At 43.4% G+C, this 26,052-nt stretch overlaps 4 protein-coding genes across 4 annotated transcripts; 1 reads left to right on the top strand and 3 right to left on the bottom strand.

The window, feature by feature from the left end:
- Positions 1–3,497: 3,497 nt before the first annotated feature.
- EDB93DRAFT_1073135 (uncharacterized protein) lies at positions 3,498–3,668 on the bottom strand (the record flags this gene model as incomplete). Its single annotated transcript, XM_041445004.1, has 1 exon — positions 3,498–3,668. A coding segment is annotated over one exon (171 nt), but the record flags the coding sequence as incomplete, so codon positions are not given.
- Positions 3,669–4,367: 699 nt separating this feature from the next.
- On the bottom strand, positions 4,368–4,799 carry EDB93DRAFT_1239076 (uncharacterized protein; the record flags this gene model as incomplete). The annotated part of the gene is made up of 1 exon (XM_041451589.1): positions 4,368–4,799. One exon carries the CDS (start codon positions 4,797–4,799, stop codon positions 4,368–4,370), a length of 432 nt encoding a protein of 143 aa, XP_041310698.1.
- Positions 4,800–7,669: 2,870 nt separating this feature from the next.
- On the top strand, positions 7,670–8,410 carry EDB93DRAFT_1101705 (uncharacterized protein; the record flags this gene model as incomplete). Its single annotated transcript, XM_041447122.1, has 3 exons — positions 7,670–7,941; positions 8,311–8,371; positions 8,402–8,410. 3 exons carry the CDS (start codon positions 7,670–7,672, stop codon positions 8,408–8,410), a joined length of 342 nt encoding a protein of 113 aa, XP_041310697.1.
- A 5,243-nt stretch (positions 8,411–13,653) lies between these two features.
- EDB93DRAFT_1101704 (uncharacterized protein) lies at positions 13,654–14,348 on the bottom strand (the record flags this gene model as incomplete). Its single annotated transcript, XM_041447121.1, has 2 exons — positions 13,654–14,105; positions 14,171–14,348. 2 exons carry the CDS (start codon positions 14,346–14,348, stop codon positions 13,654–13,656), a joined length of 630 nt encoding a protein of 209 aa, XP_041310696.1.
- Between the last annotated feature and the right edge of the window lie 11,704 nt (positions 14,349–26,052).

The raw sequence follows: 26,052 nt of genomic DNA, 5'->3' as shown, positions 1-26,052 counted from the left end.
TGATAAAAAGAACTTTGTAATCAAAAGGCATGTCTTTGTTGGGTTCCCAGGGAATTTCCATATCAATGGAGGACCTGTTGATGTCACTAAAGGCATAAGAAAAATGTTGATGATCATCAGAGCGAGAAGATATGTGTGAAAGATCCAGTATTGGAAATCAATAATCTTCAGCAAAGATTTCAGATGTGCCGTTGTCAAAGACACATCCTTCAAACCAAAGTCTACCACCAGTCTGAGAAAATGTACTAAGAGATGTGGAGATTACGAGCGGAGGGCTAGAACAAAAGGTATGATCTCAGTGTTTGGACAAACAACTCTTAATATTAATTAGTACCTAGAACAAAAGGTACACTATTGTTTTGGTTAGCATCTCGCTAACATATACAAAATGGTAAGTACTTACATCTCAGTGTTTGGACAAACAACTGAGATGTTTGCTTGAAGGCTCATTGGCTTTATAGATGGTAAGTAAGGAATGGAATAGAGGGGAAATTTTCGACATATATTGGATGGCACAACATCATGTCAAGAGGGTGCAGCCTATTGGCTGCGCCTGGACTGCGCTCGGACCAGGTCATACTTTCGGCTTCTCTACCTCCGAGACTTTGGGGTTCCTTCCTTCCGCATCCTCTCTCTCGTCGGTGACTTCGGACTTCAACAAGAGATAGAGCAGTATGTACTGAATGACAATAACAATTATAGCTAGAGAGATGTTGACGCTCAATACAAAAGAAAATATGGTCATCCACCCATTTGGTGAGAGGACCAATGCCAGCCACTTGGAGTAAATCTGCCCCAGCATCGGCCACATATCCATAAGCTCCAGCTAAAGGTCCCATTCCAAATGAGGTGCAGGTATTGACACAAAAGACATCATCATCAATGCAAATGACCATTGCAGGCCATTGAGAGGGAAAAGAGGAATGGTGCAATACACTTTAGTGACATCACAAGTTGCTGCTTGTGAACCAGGAGGTAAGTGTTGAATGATGGAACACACAGTGTCAAAGATACCCTAAGTACAAGGAAAATCGTCAGAATCTACACATGAGTTGATAGACATGCAAGGATTGGAGAGTGAGGGAGACAAGGGAAATGAAAAAATTTTGGATGACATGAAATTTTTCGGGCTTGCCAATTTTTGGTATGATGGAGACAGGAGAAGTTTGAAACTCTCCCAGCAGAGAGTGTAAATGTTTGCAAGTGAATGGCCCAATGTAACACCCTATTTTGAACTCTCGCTTGATGATGACCTCAAAGGCTTCACAATGTTGCATAAGTGATTGTTACAAGAACATCTAGATGCTTGGGCCCCTACCATTTTTCTCCTCATCCTCCTTGTCTCAGCCCTCGCATCATACCCTTACCCTGACCTTACTCTCGTCATCCTGGTCATACTCGCATTCCTCTTCGCCTTCTACCTGTCGCTGCAGCAGAGCCAGTACGTTTGGCCGGATCCTTTTGCTGATGAAGCATACCCATGCTCCGTCCCACCACCCGACTGATCCTATGGACAGTCCCCTTACCCTTACCGTCCGGACGGTAACCTATGATACGATGCACGACGCATCCCCTTTACCCTTTTCCCTTTCTTGATCTATGACTCGGTGCGCAGTCGCACATGCGCATGTATACTTAGCTCCGCAGTTGCACGATCGTGCACCTGCGCGTTTCACTTCCTATTCCAATATTTGACTCACTTTCTTATCTGCACGTTCAGATTCACTCATGTTTCACCTCGAACGTGCCTTCCTTTTATGGTCTTATCCTTCACCACTTACTCTTCTTGGTAGTACGAGTTATCACCCACTAATACGCTTCCTGTCCTCTATATAAACTCGCTACCATGTATTATATTCCCTAACTTGAATCTACTTGGTTCTTGACCTCCTACTCTCACAAGAGTGATTCCTTCTGCCTAGCCAGCAGTCTATATTCTATTTTCTTATCTGCTCATCGCGGATAAGTCCTTAGTCTCGATCTTTACTCATCGACTTTGTCGACGAGCAAAGCCCCCTGTTAACTAGTCGGACTTCTGCCCTTCTAATTAACGACGATCTTACAATTAACCTTCGGGTGTCGTAAGCCTTGGCAGATACTGCTTATCGTCTAGCATCCGCTTGACATAAGCTACCCGATTTGGACATAGGCATCAAATCTTACTTGCCGAAGCCTCGCCAAGTAAGACCCCTAACCTTGGGCTAGCCCAAGGACGTCCTTGACCGTTGACGACACATGCTCTGTTTGAGCGTCGCCAACAGATACCATCCAAGTCGTAACAGTGATGGATGGTTAGGTGGAATCTGCAAAATACTAAGTCGAGGTATGTGTAGATTGAAACCAGACCAAAAACCTGTGGGAATCTTGTGGTATCGCTCTGCAAGCCCATTGTAGAAAGCAGATTCCTGCTGGGCTCAGCAGAAATGGTACTACCTAGATGACAATATTTAGGTAGATCTTTGGCATGACCTATGCTACTATACTTGCAAGGCAAGTGCATTCAATCCTATAGGGGTAGCTGTTTGGTGTTAGTTTAGATAGTTAATAGTTAATTTTCAATAATAGAAAGATAATCTGAAGGTGTATACTACGTGTCTGAAGGGAATTTGTTGGATCTGAAAATATCGGAGTCAGGTTGTGCGTTGGACTATGCATTGGACTGTCAGGAATACGTCAGATGGTAAAGGAATGTGTCGGAAGTGTGTTGGATTGTTGGTCAAATGAGTGTTGGATGTTTCAGAATGTTTCGGAGAAAAAGAGCAGATAGATATTTCACAATACAATCAAGTACTACTAATATCCAATGACTTCCATCCTACTACTGAGTAGGGAAAAGTAAGTAATCTCATAGGTAGGAAGTACTAGATATTATATAGTAACTATGTAGAAATTCGGAGTGCTATAGGCGAGAGTAGTAGCAATATTTTGGGTGTGAAATCCTATGTAATAGAACATGTGGTACTGCGGACTATAAGAAAACATATAATAACACTGTATACAATGCTTAGCAAGTCAAAATGAGTAAATGCACACCTAGTGGGGATAGATGTGACTGGACAGAACATAGGGAGGACTGGTCTGATGTGCAGGAATGTTGGGTCGGGCATTGGGTTGGGACCAGACATCTGTTGGACTGTCAGAAAGTGCATTGGGTCGGGATCGGACATGCATTGGACTGTCGGACTTGGATCAGGGTAGTCGGAAGTGCATCGGACAAATACTGTTTGACATCAGTATGAAAATAGCTGGTTCCGAGCCCAGCACCATGACCATTGTTACATCGGAATCAAAGGCCATGCACACAGAATATACTGAACTTTTTTCTTCCAAACAACACAAATGTCAATAAGGTCATCTGCACAAGACTCAAGGTGGAAAGACATCACTGGATCGGCCACTACAAAGTCATTAAATATTATTCATAACACATTGCATGCCAACGCACCTGCTTCATGCAAGGCAGCTTGTATACTGTCCCACTCTGCCAACATCTATTCTTGGATGACAGTCCTCTCCCGCATCAGTCGAGCTTCCTCCTCATTGCACCAATCAACTTCCAGTTGCAGCCAGATACCATTCCTAACCGTGTTGTCTGATAGCCATGCTAGGGGATTCAAAGTGTCATCATCAAGCCCAATGTCTTGCCAGATGTCATCATCAACATCAAGCTGAAAGATACCATCACGCTAGATGATATGGCAGAAGGAGGTGCCTGCTGCTGTCGTATAAAAGATTGTAGTTGAGGATACAGACTGTTGTATGCAGACACTAATTCGAGGATGCCAGGTTCTTGGTATTTGATTGAGTGCTGGGTATTCACATGAAGCTTATGCTCAGCTGGAAAATTGTAAGATATGCATCAGTGCAGTCAAAATATCAATGCACCATTTCTTTTGAGTCTCTCCAATTCAAACTTTTGTTGACAAAGGCAATCATGAATGCAAGTTTTGATTGCACAAGCATTCAAGCGAACTGTAAGATATGTGTCCTTCTTCATCCTCTCCAGGTTGACCTTGTCATCCATTCCAAGTGCAGCTTGTTGACAGTGGAGGATATCAGCGGTTTTCCTATGCTGAGATTGAGTATCTACAAGCTGCAGATTGACTTCCCCAATGTTAGGGATGCGGTCACTATGGAGCTGCATCTCAAGTTCGTGTATGCAGGTTTCCTAGACTTTTTGCATCTTCTCCAGTGCTAGGATGTCCTTGCAATGATTTTGAGTCTAAGTGACAAATTTGTGTATTAAGGACAAAAAGTCATTGATTGGACTTCACCAAGAGAGTGAGATTCATAGAATGACTGGAATAGAGTACATGTACCCCTAAAACATGCAAGGAAGGGATGAGAGGCTTGAGGAAACTCCATAATCATTCACATCCTTCACCATCAGACCAGTCAAATCCTTCTTGTTTCCTGGGGTGGTAGATGACTTGACATGGCCACTGGTGATCATAAGCATGGAATATAGCAATAGCAAATGCGATGCAAGATAGGATAGAGTCATCCATGAATTTCCACTTGCAACAGCTCTGTTTGAGCTGGCATGCGATGTTATATAAAAGCCCGATGGTCATCTGAGTAGGAATATGTTTGAACAACTGGTCCAAGAGAGCAAGTGCATAATGTTGCTTTTCTCCTGTGGATGTCAGATTCACAATCCATAGGACATGGTCATGTCTACAAACCAGTGTCATGAGGCCAATATCAGTAAAGAAATAAGTACTTGCCTTCTGCCGCTTTTCATCTGCAGCAATGAAGGAGTCACCACATCCATTCAGAACAGATACTGGTATGTACATGCTATCTTCATAGCCATCTTTATCTGGCTCCGACCTTGAGGTCCTTGCTTGACATTTTTCTCTGTGACACCTTTTGACAAAATCTTCCATTGCTTTTACATTGCCTATTGGTAGAAAGAAGGATGGTGTCAGGTTGGGAGGATCACTACCAGTAGCCCTGCGAGGATTTGCAGAACATTTTTGTGTAAAGCACATGTCAATACAAACAATAATATCTGGCCTAGAAATAATTAGCCAATGTAGTAGAATCATAGAAAATAAATAATGCACATAAGAAAAGAATCTCTTGGTGTAGAGACTCACATCTCCACAAACACTTCTCTCCAAATTCTCCCACATTTCCTACAGACTCCAGTTCTAATCCATAGGATACATCTTGCACATTTGGTGCACATATTTGATTTTGCAGGTTTCACACATGGCCTCTCACATTTGCATGCATTGCATGACCATACTCATTGTCTGCACACACCCGTCCATCCTTCCCATGTCCTTAGAAGTCCATTGGTACGTTTTCCCATCATATTTCCATTCTGTCTAATTGTTTTCCATCACTAATGCTTGGCTTTGTGCACAGCTGAGACCCTATTACTTACTTCACGTACTATTTATATCCTGTTTGGCTCGTCACATCAGACCTGTGCACCTAGTGGCGGTTAGCTATTTTACTTATACCCTCCCTATTACTTATGTTCTGGGTTGATTTTCCACCCACTTTCTCTGTGTACTTAGCTACAGGAGAATTTTACTCATTGTTGCAGTGACTATCTAAGTCTCACGCGCTAGTTGTCCACTCTTCGCCTTATCATCAGCCAACCTTAGTTGGGGTGATATCAGTTGTCTTGCCTTGTCTCTCTTTAGTCTCAATCACTGATTCGCATTTTGCACTTTGTACTTTGCTCTCGCTTGTATGTGCTACTTTTGCATTGCATATCTCACATTTTGCCTTTTGCACTTGCATATCATCACGTGCATCTGTATATTGTTTCCTGCATCACTCTCATCTTGCACTTTGTGCTTTCCTTAGTCCTATTACCCTAGTAGTAGTTTGGTGTCCCTTTTTTTACAAGAGAGCTTTCCTTTGACTCAGACAGCTGCCCTTGGGTTGATATTTTACTCACACCTGGGACTATCTGTGCTTTCTTGGTTTAGCACCAACTTTCCCACAGTTTAGATTCCTCATCTTCACTGGACATACAACAAATAAATCAGAGGGGAGGAAAATGTGTTGTGAATATGTTTGAAATACCTTCAAAAATAAGCAAATTTATCACACTGAGAAATAACATACTTTGCTATTGTGTCATTGGAGCATTGAAAGTGTTCACCAAGATGGCGAACAGAGAGTCCTGTGATGCATGCATACAAGAAGATGACAAGCTGCTCCTCAAGCATGTCATGTTTTGAATTCCTACACCCTGAATTGTGAAGTAGATTCAATAGTACATAGAACATATGCTAAGTTTGCATCATATGCAGTCTGGATGTCCTGTGAGGAGTTCATTGACCCACACTATTCCAAACAGGGCTGAAGTATGATAGGGCTGCTTGTTGTAGTAAGTTTGTGAGTGACCTTGGAGTACTTGCCTAGCAGCATCAGCAAAAGCCATTGCTACATGAGCAGCACCATGGAACATCTTATCTATCCAGTGCAGCTCATTTACATCCAGCTGGTCAGAGTCTACTGCATCAGCACAATTGGAATCTTCATTTACACTGTCTGTAATGTCAATATCATCTTTGTCTAGTGGGTCTAATGGGTCTAGTAGATCAAATTTGGTGTTAAGGTCATTGGGATGCATTGTGTTGTACAATAGGCTCAGTGACTGCTATCATATTGATATCAGTATGATCAGTGTGACATTATTTTTGGTCTCCGACTATTTGGTCTTGTATGTGCTACATTGGCATTTCAAAGTTGGGTTGGCAAAAAATGTTGTCCAAACAGACTCTAAGGTGTTGCAAGCCTACAATAGTGCAAATCTCTACACCGATGCTCGTTATATAGTTTCCGACCTATTTTTGTGAAGTTCAAAAGTCTGAAATATTGGACTTCACACTTTGGCATCAGACATCAATAAAATATCTTCGGACATCAGATAAGTACCCTCGTACATCATCAGATTACCATCAGACATCATTTCATAGCTTCGGACAATCATTATTTGCATTACTAACACATTTATACTACTAATACCATATAGTAACCCCTATATAATCGAATACACTTGTCCTACAAGTATAGCAGACTAGGTCGTACAGAAGATCTACCTAAATATTGTTGCTTAGGTAGCACTACTACTTGCAGAGCCCAGCAAATATATTCTTCCTATACTGGTTTCTGTTGGCTCTCATTTGACAGATGGTAGAACACAGCTGGCTACTTATATCCATGAGACAACCCCAGATAACATTGTCATCAATGATTGGTACATATTTTTAGAAATCATTAGCAGAAATGAAAACTACCTTAAGCTTGTGGATGCCATTAGAGATCTGAAAATATTAGCCAATGAGAAGGTTAGTGTCACTTGGTGCAGTTTTTTAATTTTCTGACTTATATGTTCAACAGCCTATTCCAGAGTGACACTAAGATTTGCCTACCTGGGCTGACTGGTCTTGGAATGGCATTTATCTTTACAAGGACATTCACATCTTTTATGCTGTATTATTGGACAGTTTGAAAAAACTATAGACATGTCCAATCTCAGGAGTGCTATCTGCAATACCTATAATTCTAGAAATTGGGCTCCTCTAAAGAGAGTCTAAGCAAGTTATAGAGTATGAGGAAGATGAGGCTAATCCCAATACACCTTTCTACCTACCTCAGTCTGCTATTAATCTATAGTTCTCAGTTGTGCTGAATAATGATGTCTGGAAAGTCCTATTCCTCAGTTGTGGCTCACATTGAGAGGCTGACAAAAGAGGGACTTATTGATGAGAATGAGGAGATGAGGAATGCAGATGATGTTGGAAGCAAGAAGTCGAGAATAGTGGTAGAAGTAGTGATGGAGAAGAAAAGATATGAGATCAGACAGAAGGATGTCGAGTCAGAGGAGAATATAGTTGTGGAAGAAGAACAGCAGGAGGTTGAAGAGATGGTGAAAGGGAGGAAAAGAAGGATTCATAATGCTTTATCAAAGTAAGTCCAAAAAGCCTAGGACTGAACCTATTGAGTCCAACCAGAGGAGGGCTTATTAATCTCCAAAACAAACTGATACAATAAGCAGCAATATGAAAAGTGAGAAGTAGAAGAACTTACAGTACTGCTCACTGCTAGGATAGTAAAAGGATGAGTTAGAAGGAGATTGGAGTCAACCAGATCCTGCTTTAGCTTATAATCTGAAGCTTCTGAGTATGTGGTTGTTCTGCATATTAAGATGATGTTTGTGTATAACATTTGAATGAAAATATCATGATCAACTTTTGCAAGCAGAATGTATTGATTTAGAACCAGCAAGATAGTGGCAATCATGTATCTCAACTGTAGTCTTGTCTATATTGTTGATAGTGATTTTGGAATCATCCAATATAGCAACAGGCTGTTTTGCTACCCTCAGGCTATTGTTAAGGTATAAGTGAATCTCCAACTCTATCCTTAGAAAATCTAGGTCCATGTCATTTTTGGCTGGACTAGAGTTAGAGGGTGGCTTCATAGCTAAGACTTTTTGAGCAATTGTATAAAATGTATTGATTGCATCCACATAAAAGTATGTAAAGCCGTGATACTTCATTCAAGTTTGACATTTTATAGTTTTTAATTAGAGTAGTCATTATTAACTACTTATTATCCATAACAAAATATGACTACTGATAAGTCTTTGGACCCCATATATGGATCTCAAATATAAGAATCTTTTATAATTTAAAAATACACATAGGCCATTATTATACTATATGAAAGTAGAAATTTGAGTTTATCTATCAGATATAACTGTAATCTATTTTTTTATATCAAATGAAATACATTCAAGTTAGAGCTTTTAGATATTGAAATAACTTATAGCAATCCACTGTGGGTAGTAAATCCAATGAATTTCATTAGGTGATTTCAGAGAACGATCCTTTAAAACTCAAAGCATTAATTGCTCATTTATAATATCATCTTAATTTTGACTTGTCTTATACTACATACTAATAGGGCATTGTCTTTCAAAAAATTCAGTTCACTACTACAAATACAATTTGTTCTTACACATAATATCTATGGCTCTCTTGTCTTAACAATTTCGCTATAACAAACTCTTTTCAGCCAAACTTTCTGATGGTACACTGGTTGTATACCTGTATGATATCAGAACCTGATAAGAAATCAAAGGAGAAATTAGTGTCCTGTGGAATTTTGTCCATAAATGGAAACAGAACAGTTGATCTACACATGTCATCCTTGTGACATGAGTTTTGTTATCATTTTTTGACTGTCCTCAATATAACTGACAAAGGAAATGTCATTATCAAAACGAAGATGGCAGTAATGACTGGTGGCACATTTATATAAAAATCTCTACCTCCTTGGAAAATTGGTGTACAAATCACATAACCAGCAGCATACACATACACAGTCATAATGACACTATCCAGGACAGCTTTTGAATCTTACAGCCCTCCTCTCAAAGAAGGATCTTAGGAGCTAGAGAGTATTGAAACCAAGCACAAAATATAGGGCACAAGGATAGACATTTGTATCTGTCTAAGAAGACAACATTAATATTCAAAATATACAACATAGTAAACAAGAAAAAGAGTTGATAAATGATATCTTCTTAGACAAATCATTTATAAATAAACATCTATAAAATCAAATATCTCCATAGTTAGTGATTCAGACAAATACCAATGACTAATAATATAGTTATTCAAGGGTAGCTATTTATGCTATATTCAAGCTACTATTACAACTAATCATATATGAGTCAGATTCAAATCTAATTAGTACATATATGTACTAGTTATTAAAAGATCTAGGTATACCCTAGTGCTTTTGTATACTTTATGAAGATCAAAAAAAAAATTGTTTTTGCAACTATAGATATCTAGTATTCTGAAGGCTTTTAGCTTTTGACCTGCTTTTCTATAACTCATATAATTCTTTTTGGATTGTTTCTTCAAAGAATGTAATTGAGATCAAATATTCTTATTACTATTCTTTCCTAGCTGCAGAATTTTTCAGTGTTATAATCATGAGAGGCCAAACAACATTAGTCCAAGCATAGAATGGTCTTTATTATTACTTTAAACATTTGCTACTATATAAATCACAGTAAATCCAATTGCTCTTCTATATCTTAGAATATGATAAGTTCAACAACTATGCGCTATAGTTACTCATGAAACACAGACAATATACTATAGAATTGAAAGTAATTTACAGACTATAACATGTGGCTATCAAGTGAGTTCAATAGAATCAGTATTAGTAATTGTGATGTTTTTGGCAAGTTATTATAACTTAGTAAGAGTTATGAGTCAGCTGCTCTCAATAACTAAATTATAATCATATAAGAAATTGATGATGTAATATATAAATTGTATTCATTCTGATGTTGTTTAGAGCAAATCAGAATATCTAGCTTCATACTTAAAGATTCTACATATATTTTGATAATATTTATAAGGTAAAACTTGCAAAATATATAATATATAATATATTACCAGTCTCTAAAAATCTGAAAATAAAATATGTAAGGTAACCAAAACAGAGGAGCCTTGTAATCACTATAGGACTATTTTATTTTTGTTAGTTTTTTTTCAGAAATAATAACTATATAAACATACAAGCTAAACAAATAATCATAAGCACATGTATATCAATAAAGATGATGAGGTGTTAGTTTAATAAGCTATGATGAGGTGATGTCTGCTAAGCCAGGTTAACCTTCTGGATTTTGATCCTAGAGGGAAGCTTGAATATGTGAGCACATTTATGCTTGAAGCCCTTAATGACTTTTTTTTTCTCATTTTTCTCCTGCAAATTGACATAAGAGGTATTATTACCACTTTTAGTCTTAAAAACCAATCTATTCTAGGTGAGATAGTGCTTGTAGGCAGTAATATCCAAAGCAGACATAATTTGTTTCAAGGCAGTACCCCAGTCCCAGTTAAATAAGGATGTGATACAGTCGATGTTAGATACAATCTACTTTTGGAAAATGACAAGAGAATCCTTGATCTTGACTAACCCTCATTCAAGCATCTGCATGACAGTGTCCATATCTATCATAGACACCAGAGTCTATATCAAATCTGTCACATCAATTCAAAAGGTTGAAAATAACTGAAAACTTATACTATATACCACATATGCAGGATTATTAGAATATATATTTATCAGAGTCTCATTATCTTTTCTCATCCACACAAAGTATTTGACTAAAGCGAGATGGCACCAAGTGTGACTGGCAACAACAAGGGGTTTACTAGATGAATGTGGCATGGTGCATAGATTGATAAATGACTTCAGATTAAGGGGTTGCAGGTTACTGTTAGTGTCATCACACAGGGTATCTGATATGATGGAATCTATAATCAAAGCGGTGAAGAAGAATCATCTCAGCTCCTGGTCTAATGAATAAATCAAGGGGAGGACACAAGAAGCTGATATAGTGACCTAGTGCGATGCCTAGTCTGCTATGCTTGCAGGGACAAGCATGTTCGATCCAAGGGGAAGCAAAGAAAACAAATCCACAGTCGCGCAGCGGCTGTGCAAGGTGAGCGATGTAAGCGCAAAGTGCAGGAAACTCGCGCGCGATTAGTGCGAGAGCGCAGAAACATGAAATGCGAAAGTGTGAAAATGCGAAATAAGACTAGCAATAGACAAGGGCTCAATGAATGACAACTAAAAGTACAGCTGATATCTTCTGACTCTAGCTATAGACATGATGAGGGAACTCCACTAGGGTAAGGTGTGGTTTTTGTAAAGGGTGAAAAATGCAGTCCTATATATGTATCTTGCTAAGTGAGCCGAGTAGGAGATAATGTATGTAATAATGTATGTGAGTCAGGGTCCATGCTATAATATGGTGCCATATTGAATAAATTGTGAAAATATGTACCAGTGAGGTTACAGGAAGATATCCTAAAATTAATATGGTCTTTTTTAACTTAAAAAAGTACGTTAAACATACCTTTCTTAGTCTTATCCCTAGTCGGGAGGTGAGCAGCAGATCGCTAACACTTTTTGCAGATCCCTTTCATCACAAGTCTCAAGTGGCTTCGCCATGTCGACTTGTTCCTTCACGTATTTTTTTGAAAATATTTTGGAGGTTCTGGGATGTTTCACTGGAAATTATTCATCACGTGACTATCACATGACAAGTTCTCACAAATGTGTTGCATCTAAGTTTAGCTTTTTCAGGGGGACCCGAAGAGATGTGAGAAACTAAAGATGTTCCTCGGAACCAGCACTCTGACCTTGGGGTTAGGGTTTAGATAGCTGGAAGATAAAGACCATCAGACCGACCTTCGGGTACATCCCTGTGGAGGCCAGAATGGGTGATTCCTTCTGGTTGGTCCCATGGGAAGCCTGTGCTTTAATTAGCGTGGGTTTGATGGTTAGCCTTTCTTTATCATCTTTGTGGTACCTGATTCTTCTGAGAGGAACCTTGATTTAGCTAATCTATGACAGTGTGGTAGTCCATAACAATGGCTTCTATGAATAGTCCATGACAGCGGGAAGCCGATGTCATCTGTGACATGTGAAATGATTCTAAGTATAGGATACATGCGTTTAACCTATTTATGCACTGTGATGGGCGATAGGAAACAAGTCTTCTTTGGGATCCCGCGGTACAACTCACAACTAACCTCTTCCCAGGTTAGACAGATGGTGGAAAGTACTCACACGTACACAGCCCCCATTCCTCACTATTTAATACCTTCAAAATTTTGCTGATGAGCTATAGCGAAATTTGCCCACTTCTTACTAGCATAGGAAGGCCTATTCAAGATTTCAAAATACTCAGCAATTACCACCCTCAACCACTGTTGGTGCAGTCGCCCCTCCCCCAACAGTGGATGGATGCTCCTGGATGATAGGGCGATGCAAGGGCATCACAAGGCATGGGAAAGTTGCATGACATGAGAAAGTGTCGCCTGATGTGAAAATAGCTGGAGAAAGGTCAGGGAATGATGCTGAAGTTGGTGCTGCAAACACGGGTGGTATGAACTGAAGTCTAATGTGTTGCTAGCCTGTAATAGTGCGAATCTCTACACCACTTTGTTATTCACAGCTGATATGACCAGTACATGCATGTGCATCAAATCTTGCACAATTGCAACTAAGTCACTGCGCTTGCATTTTTCAGCTCTTTTCAAATTGTCATCACCTACTCAGCTATGACTTCCTTCATTAATCTATCCAGAGCAGAATTAAGCTGTTGTGAAATGGCTCAAAATATTGAAACTGGATCAGTAATGTCATGATGCTGCCACTTCCAACATTCATTGATATTTATTATTGTTTATTATTGGCATTTAGTCTGTCAGATTTTCTTGGGTAGCGCATATGACCTTGCAAGCAAGGTGTGGCGACAGCTCAAAGTGGAAACACCTGAGGTGAAGACACAATAGCAAACACTTAAGATGATCAAGCAATATCACCAGGTAATAGCTTAGTTGTAAGAACACCAACTGTACATATCTAACTACTGGGTCTTTTATAGGCTTTTCTGTAAGGTAACATGTGAAATAAGTAGGGTAAAGGGTATGGAGGCATGGGGTGCCATAATTACTCAGAACTGTAAAGTAGATTCAGAAAAATATAGGTGAAATACGATAATCACATGATACTCTTGAGGGTCTGGGCTGAGTGGCCGTGTAGACACCACATACCCTCCTCCAGGGTTCGCCAAACCCCTTACTTTTTGCATCCTTTGCCCTTTCTGTTGGCTGATCCCTCCTTCTCCCCTCGCTTGATCTGGGTCTCAATAGCCTCCATCTGTACATCGCCGTCTGGGATGGTTAGGGTGCCGGCTTGGCTGGAACTGGCTGCATGTGGGGCAAGAAGGTGCATTAGGATGAGAAGTGGTGCGGGTACAGGTATGATTGGTATGATAACCTTCGAAATTCCTCGCCTTTCCTTACGAGCCTTAATAGCCTCATCATGCTGGTGGGAATACTCAAGCATGTCCCACAACGTATTGTCAATGAGCTCAGGCCTTATGTGTGTCCAACCAGCAACCATCACCAGGGTCGCGTGGGGCTTCGACAGCCAGTTGGACGACATCTGGAGTGATGACGGGCTCTTTGTCAGTCGCCTACCAGGAACGAGGCGGTCACAGGTGGGTCCGTTGACCTTGATAGAGCCATCTGGGGCAGTGGTGGTGAACTTAACAATGATGTCAGGTTCATTGAAGTTAAAAATGAAGGCAAACTTGTCATAGCTGAGGCTAGTGCGATGTCTTCGCCAGAATGCAACTTGGCATCGTACTGGACAAAGGACTTGACCTGGTCTCGGGATATGATGTACTGATGAGGTGGGACGTGCATGTTCAAGAACGTGTACATTCCTGGTCCCGCTAGGAGGAAGTTATGGAAAGGGGGGTTATGCATAGGTGGTGAACGGTGTGGGAGAAAGGAGGATCCAGGGAGCAATGGTATTTGTAGGGGGGGTGAGACATAGGTGCCCTAAAAACACCTGAGGAGAGTCAACCAGTACCTCCCCATCACCATCTGCCAGCTCACTGATCATGTCAATACCAACCAATGCAAAATAGTCCTTCAGGGCATTCAGGTGTTTGACTTGGCTGTAAGGCAGCCAAGTCCTGTCTCTAGACTTCCAAAGGATTTTGAAGTCTGTATTGTATTTGGTACCTCAGTGAGATAGCACCTTATCCATGGTCCATTCCCGGTCAACATGATTGTCGAACTCAGTGATTTGCATCTCGAGCCTTCCAGGAAACTTCCAGTCATCATTAGGCACATGAATTCATAAGTACAAAGAATGGAACACGGGATGTACCCCACACTGCTTTAACCTGTTTGGTAGGTCTATTTTGTACAAGTTGTTCTTATAATCCTTGATGATCTTGTATGGTCGAACATACTTAGGTATGAACTTTCTTACTAATCCCTTAGGGAAGCTGATATTCTTAGAGGATATATATACCAGATCTTCAACAATGAAGGAACAGACCCTTCGGTGCTTATTCACTTCCTTAGTTTGTTTCACACAAGCGGCCAAGATGACATCATATATGGTGAGAATCATTGTCTTCATCCTTTGCGCGTATACTCTAACACCCAGGTACTCATTCGTGTCAGGACTCTCCCAAATCATGGGTCATGGCATTTACCCAGTGTTGACAAAGAATGATGAGTATGTTGTTGTCTCATTCTGTGCCAGGTTGATGGCAAACTCAATTGCAGGCAATCTTCCTACCCAATCCATTTGGTTGGGGGCTATGGTGCTCCTGATCATCTGTCCTATGGTTCAGTTTGCTCGTTTGGTTGAACCATCGGTCTCTGGGTGGTAAGCACTCAACATTTTCTGTTTAATGCCTATCAACTGATTCAGTCGTGTCCAGAACCCACTTGTAAACAATACATCTCGGTCACTGATGATAGACTTAGGTAGGCCATAATGTTTGTATACCTTGGCAAACATTAACTCAGCCACTTCCTTTGCACTGTAGTTCATCTGGCTAGGCACCAGGTGTACCATGCCAGAGAACAAGTCGATGATGATGGTAATGCTATCAAACTCTCCATCCCAATTGGTCAACAAGGGTAATGGACCAATGAAGTCCATCCCGATCACCTCCCATGGCCTAGAAGGAACCTTTGGTGAGTGCAATAAGCCATAGGGCTTCTGATTGGGCAGTTTACTCCTCTGACATGTTTTGCAGGATGCACAGAATGCTTGTACATCAGTTATAAGGGTCTTCCACCAAACATACTCTCTTAGATAGGACTGTGTCTTCCAGGCGCCAAGGTGAGCTAATAGTGAGTGTGCTTGGTCTATTAAGGTCTCACACAGCTTCCTTTCCCCAACTAGGATATCCGAGATACACAGCAGTTCTCTGTCCTGTAGCTTTAGCCTCAGGAATCTATCCTGGAACTCAAAGTTCTTGTAGAATGCTGGTGCATCTAATATTGTTTTGAAAAACAGATCTTTCACATATCTCCCTTTTATTTCAGACAGTATTGCCTCCTTTTCAGGGTATGTTATTGGGACCTTTGCCGGTTGGTACTCCAGTTCTGTTAACCCTTCCTGCAGGTTATCTATTTCCTCTCTCGTCATTTGGGACTTGTCTGGGTGCATTTTCCCCGCTTGGTCTGATGCAGGCGCAGTGTTCTCAGTAGGGTTCTTTAGGTGTTTCCCCCCTTCCTTTCATTTGACTGGGCCCTTCAGGACAAAATGATCCCTCATCCTCCTTGCAAACTCAGTGGACATCTCAGGCCTCCCCATCTCCGCCAGTTGCTATGGCCTGCCAACCCCACCTTGTCTTTTGGACAGGTTTCCTGACTACAGAGCTATGTGGGCCCACAGAAACACTGGTTAATCCTGGGTCCATGGAAACTCTGGTCGATGATATTCTCCAACCTGGTTCGCGGTTGCCCAGGTCTGAGGCGATGTCCATACCACCAGCAAGAGGGAATTCCCGTCTGGCAGCCATATGCACACTATGCCTGGGGTTCTGAGCCACGGCCTCCAGCCCCACCATTACTAGCATCGTGACCAGGCCAGCAATTGGAGGTGAGATGATGTCACCATCCAGCCCCACATACTCACTAGAGGCCTTCACTATGCCAGGCTCATCAAACTCATACATATGAGATAGCACATCCAGCAGGACATTTTCCTCCCCAGGGAGGTATTCAATGTCAAAATTAAATTCCCTGTTGTCTCCTGCCAACACACCTGTCGTCCTGACAGGTTCTTCTGCTTCAAGAAATGTGTCAGACTCTTATGGTTCATCAGTCAGGTAAACATCACACCTTACAAGATGTCCCTATGTCTAACCATAGTTTCAATTCCAGCTAACAGTTCCTGTTCATGAACAGGATAGTTTCACTGAGCTGAGGACATTTTTGCCAAGTAGAACGTGGCCACCCTTGCCATCCACCAGTTGTCGCCCTGTGTGATGATGCCGCCCACGCCTGTTGTGCTGGCATTGGTCATCATCCAGATCCTGGGGTGCCCAGGTGAGTAATCCAATGGCATCCTACTATGGGATGCATATGCCAAAATGTAATGCTTCACTTCCTGGAAGGCGCATTGCTCCATGCAGTCCAACAAAAAGGCACACTGTCGGCAGATGCCTCGGAAAGGACACCCAGAGGTAAGTGGACCTTGTGGATGTCATCTGCTAAGTACCCGACTGACCCTATGAATCCTTTGCATAGCATACAATTCGTAGGCACCTTCCAAGACAGTATTTTGTCCACTTTCACAAGGTCCATGCGGATCCCATCCTTCCCAACAACACAACTGAGGATCTTGATCTCGTCACACAGGAATTGGATCTTCTTTTCACTAAGGTAGAGTTTTTCATGCTCTAAAATGGCCAGTATTTTCTTAATGTGGCCTATGTGCTCCTCCAGTGTATCTGAGTACATAATAATATCATCTATGTTATACTTTTATTCCCTCAGGTTAAACACCATACACAACTGGTCTGATTCCCGGTTTCTTCAAGAATAACATGGGCACCATGTTCCTGGCACTTGTCACCTGCCAATGCCCAGACTTAAGGTAAGCGGCCCTATTTTTAGCCCATTGTGGTCTCATAGCCTCCAAGCATCATGATGGGCACCAGGGGTATATCTTTGACTCATCTATTAGTGGGATTGTGTGATCTATAGCTTCACAAAGGCAGTAGGTTCATATCCAATGCTTTGATACACAGCAGTTTTGCTAATAAGTTGAGGTACTCCCACACCTTGTCCAACTCCTCCACATAGACATCCACTGCACTAGATTCCAGCACCAAAACCTCATCGCCCTTCATGGGCATAGGCACATTGCTACCAACAATCACCCTAGGTGAGTTAAAGCCCATGGACACTTTATGTTGATACAAAAATGGTGTCCCTAATATCAGGTCATAGTTTTGCAGGTTGATAACATTAAAGTAATGTTCACTATTGATGCCTTAATACTGCAGGTGAGCCTGCGCACCATAATTGACCTTGGAGTATGAGCCTTGAACAGCTAATTGTATGGTGAAAGGCTTTGTTAATTGGGATAAAGGTATTCTCAATTGTTTCGCTAATGTTAACAACATAAAGTCCGCTAATGACCCTGTATCTATCAAGGCTCAGGCGGGATGACCATTGATGTGCATGACCACAACAATCAGTTTTGGTAACATACACATGAAATTGTGCATCTGAGCTGTGTTGTGTTGAAGTGCCAGGTACGTCCCAGCAGGTATTGCCACCCTGTTGAGCTCAATGATGTACATCAAGTCCCCAACACATTTGATACTCATTGGTGGTATAGGCTGCACAAGGTACTTAGCCAGTTTATCCAGTTGGCATTCCATTGCAGACAAAGGACCCCTTTCCAGTAAGCGAAACACATCCCACTCACTCATCCATTACTCCATGGCATCCTGCAAGGCGTGATAGCCCTTGGTGAGTCTTTTTGCATACCAATTTGCGATATTGAACTTATTATTCATTAGTAGTTCCTTGGACACGGCCACAGCAAATGACAGCGCAGTGTTATACACTTCATAGAGCCCACGGCCTATGAAGTTACATTCGAACCTCCTTGCCACCCTGTAGGCAGGTGCATCGTTCGGATAACTTGATCAAGTATCCAACAGGAACCTTGTCTGTTCTGTCAGCCCATCCCTCAGTGGTCCAGACCTCCAGGTACGTTGTCTTTCAGAATCTCGTAGTTTCCTTTCGCTAAACCCTCTGTGCAGGCCCACATGGCACCAATACCAATGGTCAATCTCAAAGCATGGATTGGTAAGTAGGGCGATCAGTATGGTAAGTTCTGGATCCATATGGCAGAATACATTGATGATGACATACTCTGATGCAGATACTTGATATGGGTAGAAATAGTCTGCCACAAGTGAATCCAGGCAGTCCTGCATGTTGCCTGGGTACTGAACTTCCGACAACAAGATGCAAGCCCATTCTCCCAAGGGATCACTCATGTGATCAAGTATCACTCTGTCAGTCATATGGGGATGAGGTGTCATGTCCATGAGCACCATTGCCCCTACAAACACCCTGTTCCCTACCTCGGTGGTATCTGCCAAGTCTCTCAACTGATCAACCTCCCCAAGCTCAATGTGTACTCCATAGCTCGGTACACCTGGAGGGTTCCTAGGTGAGCTGGATAAGACATTGTTTTTCTCAGGACAATGACGAGACTGGTGTCCAGGTTGCTTACAGCAGAAGCACCTGCCTTCTGCAGCCAATTGATCATGCTCCTCCTTCAGGAGGGGTTCAAATCTTTTAGTGGTTGAGCCCTGGGTTTTAGTGCCACCCTCCAGTTTCTTTCTGCTCTGATCCTTGGGTTTATCTCATTACTGTTTGCACTTATGCACATCTTTGCCCTCTTGCTTCCCTTCCGGTGTCACAGATGAGCTTTCAAGGTTTGTCGGCCCCTTCTTGTTCTGGGTGTAAGGATTCCATATCCTCTACACCCCGACTAAGGCTTCATAATAAGGTTCAAGGACTTATGTTCCATCATCCGCATGACTCACTGACGTGAACAAGCATCACACTTCACGTCCAAGTCACATGGACACATTCTCTTTCCTTACCTTCACTTTCTCGTTATGCTCAACTGACAAGCTCGGTCTTTCACCCTCGTTCATAACTATACCCTGGACTTATCACCAAACTATCTCTCGTCATTCTCTCTTAGTTTCATTCCTTTGCCCCAAAAGCAGTCAAATACCCAACGGTTCTCATCATTCCTGTGCACGGCGAGCTCCCTATTACTACCTTCATTCAAAAACTAACATACTCTTATTCATTTCCATTATTCCTACCCTGTCAGGCTCAGCACCACCATTCTCCGTCTCACTGAACCTTCACGTTCATAATAATCAAGGACCCTTATTCTTTTGTAGATAAAATATGGCCTTGTAGACTCACTTTGAACATTGGTTGATTTATCTACTACGAACTCGCATCTGATCCTAAGAACAGTCCTATCACTTCGAGCCACGCAATTCCCTAATCGGACTCAACATCAGCCTTATATATTTGGAGCCCACCGCGAGGGAATTGCTTTCAAGCTCCCCTTGCACCCCCGAGTTTGATTTATCAAACTCTTTCTTTTTTCCTTTCCGAAGTCTTTTCACAATTACTAAATACTGTCATCCGAACACGCACGATTGTCTCCAACAGAAACAGCCAACTTCGCTGGCACTCCTAAAGAATGCTCCTCCTCCTAAAAAAGCCAGAACCCGCGCCAACACTGTCACTACCGCCTCCCCGCACTATTATCTTCAACAAATGACTGTTCCTTCTCCTCCCAACCAGATAGACGCTTACTGAACCCCAACTCACGCAGCTAGCTCTAAGCAGAATATAGACACATCAGATATTCCATCCAAATCTTCTATATCCGAAGACAACACTATAAGCCAACTACCTTACTTCAATGCCTTATTTCCGCCCCTTCCTTCTCAAACTACATTCATCCTTAGACCTGCAGTCTTCGATCCCGAGACACCAAAGCATCCTCCTTTACCTTCCCAACCCCACAATACCCCCACTCCTTCTACAATTATCCCTCCTATCCCAAAACCGCAGTTTGTCCCTCAAAACACTATGCCACCTCCTCAAGCATCTATACCCATTCAATCTGCTTCCATACCCACTCAACCCATACCCATCCCAGCTCATCTACCACCCTGCACCTACCCAGCCCATGCCCTTAGTAACCCACCCTCTTACCTCGGTTCCTACCCAAAACTCAACCCCATCAACATCCATACCTACGATGTCGATGAGCAAAGGCATCAGTGCTATGCTGGGACCCAGATCAAGCAAAGTGCCCTCCTTTAATGGAGAAACCTCCAAGCTACTGGAGTTCCTTGAGCTCTTCGAGGACCTGGCCTCATCATGCGCACTCAGCGAGGCGGACAAGTGCAAAATGATCGTCCGCTACATCAATATAGAAACCAAAAGATTTTGGGTAACACTGACTGGGTATGAAAGCCGTGATTATGACATCTTCAAGGCTAGCATTGTGGCACAGTACTCAGGCGCTGCCAAAGGTCAGCAATATTCAATTCGTGACCTCAAATGGGTAGTCATAAGCAATGCGGACAACGACATATCTACGGAAATGGAACTTTTGCAATACTACCGACAGTTCTGTCCTGTCGCCCATTGGCTTCGTCTCTAACAATAAGATATCCACACACGAACTGGGATCATTACTTTTGGCAAGGACTGCCTGCAGTCACTTGATGAGCAATTGATAGACGACTTGAGCTGAAGAACGCTAACTACTCATGCACAGAAGCCACTGACTTCAAGGAAGTTCTCAAAGCTGGTCGTTTCATCTTCTCCGATGATGCTTTCGATGCTGATCTCAACGAGCCTATTGCAACCAGGATTCATACAATACGAGAAGGACACACCAAGACCAAGGTACCCGCTCCATGGGATTCAGACGAGGAAGAGGAAAGAAAGGACATTAGAAGGGAAGTACAGACTAAACAGGTCTCCTTCACCACTCCTCCAGCCCCAGTCAAGAACACCATCGACGAAGGCGAAGCACTAGTTTGCAAAATGCACGGCCTTGACATTGGCGATGTCACCTACTCCGGGTGCTACACTCGACTCATCTGTCTAGCTCCAGCAGCTGCACAGGCATGGGCAGCCCCCAAGTCCCGCCAGCTCGCCAGCACACCTGTTCCACCATCAAGTACTCTACCCTATCTCCCCCTTCCTCCTCTTCCTCCCTCGGCGAACTATTCACAAAATGCCAAGTGTTTCTTCTGCGGAGGAGCCCACATAATGCGCACCTGCTCTATAGTGGGAGAATACTTACGCGCAGGCAGGATTATTTACGACAGGCCATACTTTGCATACCCAGATCACTCGCGCATACAGCATTATGGGGACGAGACCTTCAAGCAAGTCATTGATGCTTGATACGCTTCAGCTCAGCCTTTGACGCCCACAACAGGAGCCAACTCAATCGTCCTCGAGAACCCTCGACGAGAACCCACCTCACAACCCATCTCCTCCAACATTCCTACTTCAGCCTTCATAACCGAATCCTTCTTCCTACAGTGCGAACCTGTAACGTCGAACCATGCAGTAATCATGACTGTCGAGGATGAGGAAGAGGAGCAGGAAGTAGAAACACTTGCCATGACTAGGTCAAAGTCCAAGGCCATCAGCAACCCAGAACGAGCTCTTCCACCAGTACCACCTCCCACATGTTCTGTTTTGATTCCCGCTCCTTCTGTCTCAATTCCCACTTCTTCCCAGCCTACGGATCCTGTAACTGCCGAAACAAAGAAAGAGCCAGCATTTCGGTATGAGTCTAAGGCAAACTCACCAGATGCAGCAAAATGACTATACAAGACCATCCTCAGCACCACCATCCCTCACTTAACAATATCTGACCTCCTCTCCATCAGCCCAGAGTTGCGAAAAGAAGCAGTCGAGCATTCCCGCACTCAGCGTGTACCCACACTCATCTCACCCACAGCAAAAGCTCTTGTCGCGACATCCAGTACACCCCCCCTGCAAATCGAGCATGCCACACCCTTACGCGAAATTCGCGTAACACTGAACGGAACACACTCAGAACTAGCGTTGTTGGACGAGGGATCTGAAATCGTCGTCATTCGACAAGATGTCTGGCAGAAGACCAATGCACCTATCAATCAAGACGTACAGATGCGCATGCAGACCACAAATGGAGGCTCACAGGAGATGGCCAGATGCTTGGAGATGTTAGAAATAGATGTAGAGGGAATCAAGACTTGGGCTCACGCCTATGTAGTACCAGAGGCTCCTTACTGTTTGCTCTTAGGACGACCCTGGCAGCGTCTCATTCGTCTCTCAAAAGCCAAGGATACTGATAGCATGCACGTCTCAGTTCACGACCCACAGGATCCCAACAATGCGCGAACCGTCAAGACGACTCCTCGTCCCTGGGCCCACCCATCCCTGGCACTAATTGCATCAATATTCTCCCCTATTACTCCCTTTCCGTCATCCTCGCCGACAAGCTCAACTGACATCTACCATGCCATCAAATCGTTTGGTGACATTATCACCGGCTTCCCAACACAGCGTGGCCGAGAGAACAAGATTGAGAGAGCTAATGACCAATACTGTACGAACCTAGGCATCACTGGCTTCCCAACACAGCGTGGCCAAGAGAACAAGATTGAGAGAGCTAATGACCAATACTGTACAAACCTAGGCATGAAGATCAACGCCAAACCTGGTGACGTTATCGCTGGTTTTCCAACACAGCTTGGCCGAGAGAACAAAATCGAGAGAGCTAATGACCAATATTGTGTGAATCTAGGCATAAAGATCAACACCAAACTTGGAGGCGTTAATTCACTGCCAAACCCAGAACGAGTCCTGGCGATCCTGCCGACAAATTCGACCCATATCCATCATCTCATCCTACCAACCAGCTCTACCAATAGATATCATGCTATTTCCCCCATCACCTCTTCAACCACGTCCTCATATTCCCTATCTACAACTCGTTTAAATATGCCTATCCCTACTTCCCGTCTCATCTTCTCATCCTTCGCCAAGTTCCTCCTCCAATCCCACTTCGACATTGACCCAGTCCGTCGCACCTTCGCCTATAAGAAGGTCGCAAACAAGGTGAAGCCCATGACAACGACCATGCCAGTACATGCGCGGATCATCCATCATTTCCCAGAAGACCCTCTCACATCCTTGCCACTCCTTTCCCCCACACCCCCTGCATTCATACCCGGCACCCGCCTTACCCAAGAATGAATGGATGAGCTCGGAGTCTTCAAGAACGAATTCCTTCTCCCTGAAGAACGAAAACTCACCGCTCACGTTCTAATGAACAATGAGCTTGTGCTCGCCTGGAACGAGACGGAGAAGGGACACCTCCAGGATGACTATTTTCCACACGTCATTATACCCACCATAGAACATACACCATGGACTCACTGCCAACCCCCAATTCCCCCAGGTATCAAAGACGAGGTCGTTAAACTGATCAAGTCCAAGATAGCCTCAGGCATTTACGAGGCGTCCAACTCATCCTATCAATCCCGCTGGTTCTGTGTCGCAAAGAAAAGTGGAGCGGTGTGTATTGTGCATGACTTACAACAGTTGAACTCCATCACCATCAAAGACACTGCCACCATGCCTTACGTCGAACTCTTCACAGAACAGTGTGCGGGACGCGCCATATACTCCATGATGGACCTTTTCATCGGGTTTGACCATTGCGCCCTCGCCAAAGAATTGCGGGATATCACCACATTCCAAACTCCCCTCGGAACCTATCGCCTCACCGTCCTCCCACAGGGATGGACTGATTCCCCCGCCGTCTTCCAAAACGATGTTGCATTCATCCTGCAAGCTGAAACTGAGGTCGCACCAAATTTTCAGGATGATGTCAACGTCCTAGGTCCCTCCACACGCTACGAGCTGCCTGACAGTTCATATCAAACCCTCCCCGAGAACCCAGGAATCTGCAGATTTGTATGGGAGCATTGCACGGATGCTAATCGCGTGCTCCACAGACTCAAGCATGCCGGTGCCACAGTATCCGCTAAGAAACTGTTCCTCTGTGTGCCCCAAGTCCTCGTTGTCAGTCAGTTGTGTACCTACGATGGGTGCATTCCCGACTCATCAAAAGTGTCTAAAATCCAACACTGGCCCGCCTGCACATCTCGCACTGAGGTTCGCAGATTCTTGGGCATGGCAGGAACAGTCCGAAACTGGATCAAAGATTATGCAGCAATCAGCCGCCCACTCACAAACTTAACTCGCAACAATACACACTTTGAATGGTCTCCTGATGCGCAGCTAGATATGGACATGCTCAAATCCACCGTCATCAATTGCCCCGCAATCAGTCCAATCAATTACACGTCCTCAGACTGAAGTCGTTCTAGCAGTCGACTCGTCGCAAATCGCATGTGGCTGGATTCTTCTTCAAATCCGAAATGGACAGCAGTTATCCCTCACGATTCGGCTCAATTACATGGAATGAATGGGAATCCCGCTATTCCCAAGCCAAGATCGAGCTGTATGGTGTGTTTCGAGCTCTCAAAGCAGTCAAACTGTGGATTATCGGCATACGCAATCTCGTCCTCGAAGTCGACGCTAAATATATTAAGGGCATGTTGAATAACCCTGACATCCAACCAAATGCGGCCGTAAATAGATGGATAGCAGGAATTCTTATTTTCAGTTTCAAACTCAGACACGTACCAGCATCCAAACACGCAGGACCCGATGGTTTATCTCGTCGTCGACAAGCTCCTGAAGATGACGAAGAAGAGCATGAAACAATGGACAAAGTAGAGCACTGGATAGATGAGATACTGGAGTCAGGAATATGGGTAGCTAAAGAGGTCGATAAGGCACCGCTCGCGACAACAACAAGCACCGTCGTCTCCTCCAATTCAACTAACTTGCCAGGTGTCAAGATCCCTGCAGATAACACTACCTCCCATCTCGATAACAACTTACACACCATCCAATCCTATCTCGACACCCTTTCCTTCCCCGCAGACATCCTTAGCAAGGACCAAGCCTGTCTCTCAAAACGATTGCATCAGTTCTTCGTTTGAGGCAGTCGCCTCTGGAGAAAAGAGTCTAATGGTCGCCACCAACTCATGCTTTTCGGCACTGATCGCATTCACACTCTCCAACAAACCCACAACAACCTTGGGCATAGAGGCTTTTACCCCACGCGTTGAACAATTGCCAACTGTTTTTGGTGGCCATCGCTCGACAAAGATCTTGCATGGTACCTCAAAACCTGCCATCAGTGTCAAATCCGCTCCATCGAGAAGGTTGTTCTACCACCCACCGTCTCAATTCCCGCTCCTCTCTTCCGTAAGACTTTCGCTGACTCTATGTACATGCCAACCTCGCACAGCCTCTCGTACATTGTCCAAGCACACTGCTCCCTATCCAATTGGCCCGAGTTCCATATGTTGAGGAAGGAAACTGGGCGCACCCTGGGTGCATTTTTTTTCGAGGAGATTCTTTGTAGATGGGGAGGAATTGAGGAAATCGTCATGGACAATGGCATGCCATTTATCGCAGCGCTCGATTGGTTAGCACAGAA

Source organism: Suillus bovinus (genome assembly GCF_016758785.1).
Source record: "Suillus bovinus strain UH-Sbo-P2 chromosome Unknown EDB93scaffold_10, whole genome shotgun sequence".
NCBI classification, from domain to species: Eukaryota; Fungi; Basidiomycota; class Agaricomycetes; order Boletales; family Suillaceae; genus Suillus; species Suillus bovinus.
Note: the sequence above shows the minus strand (reverse complement) of the source record. Positions and strands in the feature narration are given on the sequence as shown.